The sequence below is a fragment of the Myotis davidii genome, unplaced genomic scaffold (assembly GCF_000327345.1).
Source record: "Myotis davidii unplaced genomic scaffold, ASM32734v1 scaffold624, whole genome shotgun sequence".
Classification (NCBI taxonomy): Eukaryota; Metazoa; Chordata; class Mammalia; order Chiroptera; family Vespertilionidae; genus Myotis; species Myotis davidii.
In genome coordinates this window covers 895,272-903,432 of record NW_006295731.1, presented here as the reverse complement: position 1 = coordinate 903,432, position 8,161 = coordinate 895,272, and the positions used below count along the sequence as shown (strand labels likewise).

General features: G+C 39.2%; 1 protein-coding gene across 1 annotated transcript; it reads left to right on the top strand.

The window, feature by feature from the left end:
* The first annotated feature begins 1,651 nt into the window (after nt 1-1,651).
* On the top strand, nt 1,652-5,357 carry SERPINA7 (serpin peptidase inhibitor, clade A (alpha-1 antiproteinase, antitrypsin), member 7). The gene is made up of 4 exons (XM_015568196.1): nt 1,652-2,280; nt 3,282-3,555; nt 4,288-4,435; nt 5,089-5,357. The coding sequence occupies exons 1-4, from the start codon at nt 1,662-1,664 to the stop codon at nt 5,290-5,292; spliced, it is 1,245 nt and encodes a 414-aa protein (XP_015423682.1). The 5' UTR covers nt 1,652-1,661; the 3' UTR covers nt 5,293-5,357.
* The last annotated feature ends 2,804 nt before the right edge of the window (nt 5,358-8,161 follow it).

Genomic DNA, 8,161 nt, shown 5'->3' with positions numbered 1-8,161 from the left:
TCCATCCACATCATTTTTTTTTTACTTTCTTCTTTTGGCCTCGTTTTAGTGCATCAGCTTTGAAATTATCATCCCAGGGTTGATGCTGGGGTTAATGAATAACTAAGATTGCTCTACTTTTGCAATACAGAACACTTTATAAAGATGGAAATATTTTGCTTTCTGAGAGATGCAAGTGGCTTCTTTGCTATGTGCTGTAAGTACTTTTTTTCTCTTTGGAAACTTTGAACATTTCTATCAGCAAGTCAGAATCCCAGATAACCATGGGATCCAAACTCCTAGCTCCACAGGTCAAGGTCTTAAAGTGGTCATCTGATAATTGACTTCTTACCAGCCTCTGTGACTGTTATAGGAAGAGGACTCTGGTGACAATGTGGAGATTGAATAGTAAAATTGAATAAGGAGGGTTCAGGCCATGAACTGAGTCAGTGACATAAAAAGAAAGAAAAAGGAGTTTTAATTGGTATTTAAGAGATAGTACTTTCATTAGATGAGGGAAATGAGAATGAAAGAAGCCCTTCAGATGACTCCTAGGTTTCTTGCCTGGGAGTCTCAGTAGAGAGTAATATAGAAAATGATGAAGAGCAGTATAGTATCCTAAACTAAGGAATGTGTGCAACTTTCTGGTGAATATATTCATTAGGTAGCTGGATAAATGGCTGAGAAAACAGAAAAGCAATGTGGACTAGAGTATATTGTTTTGTGTGGTGTTCCTGGGAGTGGATGAGATCACTCAGGAAGAGAATTGAGGGCTATGGAAGCATTATTACTTTGACTCCATGGATTATTTTCCTTCTGAACACATGTCCATGGTTGTTGGATTCCACAACTGACTTCCTTATTCCTCAGCCTTGTAATCTTTTGGACTCATCAAATCTCTCATCATATTTCTAGTTTCTGCTTTAATAATTAAAAAGTAACATTAATGAGTGCAAAATAATGGTATAAGATGTCTTGCAACTTAGAGATTATTTTGCAGCTGATACTAATGGAGAGAGATATCTGAAATTCAAAATGTTATACTTTTATTTTCCTGTTGTTTGAAAACATTCCTGTGGCTTCCATGTATTACATTAATTTCAGCTTATGACCTTGTATACAGCTGTATAAACCACCACCCTTCCATTTCAACTGAATATATCTTGTGAAAATTATTGTCTTTTGTCTTTTATCCAAATAATAGTACAGATATTCTCTCATCTCATTTTACAAATTTTTATCTTAAGAAAAATGTTAAATCAAAAATACCCCAAATTCAAATTTACACAAAATAATGTAAGCAGAAGGAGTACTCTCCTAGTTTATCTGAGGATTCTCTCTCCAAAAGGTTGCCTCTAGTTCTAATAAGTAATTCAATTTTCCTACATTTAATTTACTCAGAGTTTTCATATGTTGCGATTACATCTGAGTGACAGTTTATGCCATTAATTCTATTGCCCCAGCAAGCCATCTCTCCTACTCCCTGCTCCTAGATTTTTCTTCAGTTTTTCAGGGAAGAGAGACCTCAACACAACCCCTGGTGATCATGCCATCAAATATTTTATATTGTTTTACTAATCATAATCAGTAATTATTAAGTGTTTCTGGCTCAGAGTTTTCATTCAGCTAAGATCCACAATGGTTCTTTAACCTAATTTCTTATAGATTATCATCCTTCCAAAATGCCACTGTTCCTCTATCTGGTTCTCTTGGTACTTGGGCTTCATTGTGCACCACCTAACACCTCTGAAGGCAAAGTAACCACCTGCCATTCCTCCCAACAAAATGCCACTCTCTATAAGATGTCATCCATCAATGCTGACTTTGCATTCAACCTGTACCGGAGGTTCACTGTGGAGACCCCAGATCGGAACATTTTATTTTCCCCTGTGAGCATTTCTGCAGCTTTGGCCATGCTCTCCACTGGGGCCTGCTCCAGCACCCAAACTCAAATTCTGGAAAGTTTGGGGTTTAACCTCACAGATACCACAACAGCAGAGATCCAGCAGGGCTTTCAGCACCTGATCTGTTCACTGAATTTTCCAAAGAAGGAGCTGGAATTACAGATGGGAAATGCTCTCTTTATTGAGAAGCAGATGAAACCATCACCAAAGTTCTTGGATGATGTAAAAAACCTGTATGAGACTGAAGTCTTTTCTACCAACTTCTCCAATGTTTCTGCAGCCCAGCAGGCAGTCAATAGTCATGTGGAGAAGAAAACTAAAGGGAAAGTTGTCGGTCTTATCCAAGACCTCAAACCAAACACTATCATGGTCCTGGTGAACTATATTCACTTTAAAGGTAAGGCTCTAAGATGTCCATTTCAACTTCAGCGTTCTGATAATTTGGTATGGCACTAGGAGGAGCTCATGGTCTCTTCGCACTAGCATCAGTAGGTTTCCTACCATAGTGATCGGCTCTACCAGACATAGCTGTGTGTAGTTTTGGATCTTCCAGGAGGAACACAGCTCTGTGGGTGAAACCAGGAATTTTCTCGGGAAAGAGCAATTTCAGAGAAGTTAGTGACAATGATATGATCATCCTGCTCACATATAACTAGAGAATTATGGTTTCCAAAAGATTTTGTGATTTTGCTGTGCATTCTTTGGCATGTTACACACATACTTCTATCATATACTATGCATTCACTATGTATCAAGCATCATGCTATGTGTGTGGTTTACACACATTGTCTCATCTCATCCCTACAAGTGCCCAAGTTCACAGAATTAATAACTTTCAGAGCTGTTATTCCTAAACAAGGTGGTCTGATTCTAAAGCTGGTACTTGTAACAACAAGAGTCATGTGACTCTTTTCTGAAGGTGCTGTGCCCAAATGATATCTCCTGGTTCTAAAGCACATGCCAGCCACATTTAGTGGAGGAGTGAACAATTCTTGGCCACAAGCCACACACTTGTAGACAGATAAAACAGCAGAACAGATCTTTTGTCTCATTTCACCCTGTGTGTTGGATGTCCTTATACCTTTTTACGGAAGAGAAAACTGTGGCTCTGATGGATTTAGTGTAAGTATAGTGGTTTTGAACACAGATGGAACACCTGTTGAATGTATAGTTCAACATTCCTGGGTATGACTCTTGGCTCTGCCATTGGCTAGCAATGAGATCATGTAAAGACACCTTCTCTCCATGAAACTTAGTTACTCACTTGTCAAATTGGTTAAAAGTAGGTACCTACCTCTGTGGTGGTCTTAAATATTAGATAAGATGGCTGATGGAAAAGCTCACACTGATACTAATACTGGTTTAAAACAAACAACTTTTGTCTTTCTGTTTTTCAAGCCCGGTGGGCAAATCCTTTTGATCCATCCAAGACAGAAGAGGGTTCCAGCTTCTTAGTGGACAAGACTACAACAGTGCAAGTGCCCATGATGCACCAGACAGAGCAATACTATCATCTGGTGGATACGGAGCTGAACTGTACGGTGGTGCAAATGGACTATAGCAAGAATGCTCTGGCACTATTTGTTCTTCCCAAAGAGGGCCAGATGGAGTGGGTGGAAGGGGCCATGTCATCTAAAACACTGAAGAAGTGGAACCGCTTACTACAAAAGGGGTAAACATCTTAGATGATGTGGAAAGTTGAGGGTGGGAATAATGGTACAGGTAAGATTGAGTTCAGCAGAAACTCAAAGACAGGAAAATCACACTGAAGCACTTAACAGTTGTGTGATGAATGCAAAAATATACTGAGAAGATAATCTGCGCCAGTTCTTTTGCTGGGCACTTTACATACTTCGTTTCATCCAAGCACGTCAACAAACAAGTGAAAACAATAGTATTATATGCATTTTTCAAATGAGGAAGTTAGGGCTACAAAGATAAAATTAACTCTGAAGTCAGCCAGCAAATAAATTGATGCTTTCCCAGAGGCCAACTAGAGTTTGGAGGAAGGATAGGATTTACGTTAAGACTTGGATGGATAGCCATACTGGGCTGGGAATGAGATGGAAAACAATAAAATTATCCATGTGCTTTTACTCTCCATTGAAATTCATGCCATTGGCTCCCCAACCTTGGGCAACACGCCAGATATGTTTCTTCTTGATTATAAGTGAATCATATCTCCCTACTTCTAGTGCTGCAGTCCAATGTTGGCTGATCCAAAGTATATTCCTTCCAGGATAACTTCCATGGTTTTGGTGTCATGTATTAACTTATATAGCAATGATTGTCAATATCTAGGGGAGGATCAGAGTTCAATATAATACCATGTCAACAAAGAGAGGAAGGGAATAATGAGTTTAGTGTGCTGATAGACATGTGTTCCCACCTCCTCCCCCCACAGGTGGATTGACTTGTTTGTTCCAAAGTTTTCCATTTCTTCCACATATGACCTTGGAACCATCCTTCTGAAGATGGGCATCCAGGATGCCTTTGCTGACAATGCAGATTTTTCTGAACTCACAGAGGACAATGGTCTTAAACTTTCCAAAGTAAGTTGGTGGACTAGAGCTTCTGAATGTATGATCTGGAAGGTCCAGTGAGAGTGAGTTAATCAATGAGGATTCTGAAGCATAAGGAGCCAGAATTACTCTTCTTAGGTCAGATTCACCCCAGAGTCATTGTTATTACTCCTAAACAAGTTACTGTAACAGTTACTTCCATCCCTGACCTTCATGTCCTAACGATTCTTATGGAAAAACTTAATGACCAGAACTGATGAGATACAGTTATGGAGGAAATGGTGAAGGCAGGGGAAAGCTTAAGAAGTGATTTATAGTCCTGGACAGTGTGGCTCAGTTTGTTGGAGTGTCATGTGCACCAAAGGGTATCTGGTTTGGGTTTGATCTCAGGTCCTGGCACCTATAGGAGGCAACCGATTAAGGTTTCTTTCACAAGTTGATCTCTCTCTCTCTCTCTCTCTCTCTCTCTCTCTCTCTCTCGACTTATAGAGGCAGAAAGCCATGGAGAATAACCAGATATTTCTTAATTACACTTAAACCAAGTAGCCTTCATATTAAAGCACCATGAACATAGTATGGTAAAGGAGTAGTACCTTTTTAATTCTCATGGATTGCTTCAAAACCATTCCAAAGACTATTACTGTGTCTTGAGGGCATCAGCGGTGTTTGTTCTCCCTCTACAGGCTGCCCACAAGGCTGTGCTGCACATTGGTGAAAAGGGATCCGAAGCTGTAGCTGTCCCTGAAGTCATATTTCTGGATCAGGCTGAGATAACTCTCCTACGCCCTATCATCCAATTAGAAAGATCTTTCCTATTACTAATTTTGGAGAAAAATACCAGGAGCATTCTCTTTCTAGGGAAAGTTGTGGACCCAACGAAAGTGTAGTTTGGAAAGAGGCTGTTAGCTAATTACTTGTACCTATTGCAATGAGAAATAAACAGTATAGCCTGATATGATTCTGTGGGCTGGATGTGCTTTCCTTTGGGCAGGGGTAGAGACTGGATCCCAGCTGAGCTGCACTGGGTGTGTAAAAGGCCACACTTGTGACCAAATATTTAGATAGTCAATGAGTAACTCATTATCTGAAGCAAAGGAAGGCATGCCCATGTCAATGCATTCCACTTTATCAGAAATATCTCCAGTTATTTAGCTCCAAGGAATTTGACTGCACTGGCAAATGACCCCTCTTCTGCCTTCTAGAGAATAGTTGAAATACAAATCAGGTTTTTATATTCCAGTATTCTCTTAATAAGGTCAATGAATATAAAACAATGCAAATATAGTAGATTATATATGAACATCTCAACCACCTCCTTTCCATCCCATCAGAACAATTATTTGTGTACTTATCAGAACTGCCATCAGTGAATTGTAAAAATGTGCTTCCACTATAGGACTGAGTCACAGAATGAGAGCTACCACTAGAAATATGGCTTTTGTGACTTAAAACGCCTGGACAAAAGAACAAGAGAGACCAAGATGAATTTTTCAATACAAGCCTACTTCTTCCTCAAAAAATTTCCTAATTGCTAATTTATAAGCTTGGAGTAGAGAAAGATAGTCATCCATTCATATAATATCTCATAACCCTTCCTTTGTAATCAGACTTCTTTGCAAATGTTCCACCCCTATCCCACTTCACTCAAGCACAAATATCCTAATTAGTCTGTCTTTTTGTCTACTTTTACCAAAGTTTAATATCTCCCTATCCTTAAATCCTTCCACAACCTCTCCTTACCTTGCCTGTGCATGCTATCCTACCCCCAATGATCAAACTAGATTTCATCTTATATAATTTGTTTTTAAAGCCCTAGTATTATAATTCGCTACACATAAACAGGATAGTGAGTGTTAATGATGTGGTGTTGAAATTCTAGCTGTAAGGTGAAACTCTTCAGTGACAGGAATTGACCGGCTGCCTAATAATATATACATATATATATTCAGATATTGTGCTTAAAGATCAAAATAAATATGTATGTCTAGAAAAGTATATAGCCCACAAACATTCTAGTGTTTTCTTATTAGATCCATTTGAATGGAGGCTTGCTTATTCTTTGCATACTTTATATTTTGGCTTTTTGGATAAGAAATTGGAAATCCAAATAAGAAAAGTGACTTGTGGTACAGAAAATTCATTGCTAGCATGGAGTTTGGTTTCACTGAAGTTATATTACAATCCTGGCTCTGTTATTCTACTGTTTTGTGATCTTGGACGAGGTACTAAAGCCTGCATATCTTATTTTCTTGATCTGTAATATTGGAACACTAATAATATCCATGTCATCAGGGTTTTGTAAACATTCCATGCTGCAAAATGTGTAATGTGCTCATCACAGAGCCAGGCATCTGATAGAAAGCCTTGTAAATATTAGTTGTTATTCCTTTTGGTCAAAATCAGACAGTGGGCTGGTGTCAGAACAAAGGTTGTAGTGTGCGTGTCCTAGTTTGCACATTTATGTTCTCTAGCTTAGACCTTACCTCCAGAAGCCAGAGTAAATGCCATACAGGCTCCTTACTAAACCTCCCCAAATGAGTTGGATCAGAGGTTGTTCTGTGAGGAATATCAGTGTCTCCACGGGGTAATCAGGAATTACCAAGACACTGACCTTCAGATAATTCATATATCTCATTGTAGACTAAACCTCATTCAAATCATTCATTCCTGTGGCTAGATCTAGAAGGACTACCACTATTAACCTTATAAATCTCAACTCATTTTAGCATACTAAGAATAAAAGATAATTTCCTTAAATTTATAATATTGTCCATAAAATAACTATAAAAAAAATGAAGTAAAACAAGAAAAATAAATAAATGTTATAAAGAATGGAGTGGAAAGGAAGAAACAAATGTTTTCACAGAAGGAAAAATCTATGACTAACTTTTTAGAATAAAAGGGAAAAACTTAAGGGGGAACAGAGTACAAGAGAGTAAAGTTATTAATCATAAAGAATTCATCAACTCTATCTTTTTCTATTGTGATAGAATTACTGCCACATAGATTCAATGCTATACTACATTTCTTAGCATCCCTTGAAGTCAGATGTAGTCATAAAACTAAATTCTCACCAATGGAATATGAGTGTAAGTTATATTTGATTGCTGACATCCTTTAAGTCTCACATCTTCCTCTTCCCCTTGTGCCCTACATATAGGCAAGCTGATAAGAAAACTAGAGTATTCCCTTCTTTGGTGCTGAGGAGGGAATCAAATTTTGGGCAGGGATTCATTTTTTTGTTTTTTGTCTGAAGGATGACCACAAATGATGATGATTTCTTTTCTTGCCTTCAATAACCTGAATAAAAGAATCCTGAAATGTCCAGACAGCATCCATAGCTTATAGTTCAACTAGAGGCTTGGTGCATATGCAGGTAGAGTCCCTAGTCCTGGATAGTGAACAGGCTTGATCGGGGCCTTCCTTCCCCCAGTCATGGCCTTCCTTCACTTTGTGCCGCCCCCTGGTAGTCAGTGCACGTCATAATGAACAGTTGAACTCCTGATCAGTCAAACTCCGGAGGGGACAATTTGCATATTAGTCTTTTATTATATAGTACTACAGGCTCTGTGCACAAAAATTTGTGCACTCGGGGGGAAGGGGGAGTCCCTCAGCCTGGCCTGTGCCCTCTCGCAGTCTGGGACCCCTCGGGAGATAACGACCTGCTGGCTTAGGTCTGCTCCCGGGTGGCAGAGGGCAGGCCCAATCCCTAGGTGCAGCCCCTGGTCGGGCTCAGAGCAGGGCCGATTGGGGAGT

Coding starts and splice junctions, on each gene's coding strand:
- SERPINA7 (XM_015568196.1), top strand. CDS start 1,662: ATGCCACTGTTCCTCTATCTGGTTCTCTTGGTACTTGGGCTTCATTGT. Junction 2,281..3,281: donor GAACTATATTCACTTTAAAG/GTAAGGCTCTAA, acceptor CTGTTTTTCAAG/CCCGGTGGGCAAATCCTTTT. Junction 3,556..4,287: donor AACCGCTTACTACAAAAGGG/GTAAACATCTTA, acceptor CTCCCCCCACAG/GTGGATTGACTTGTTTGTTC.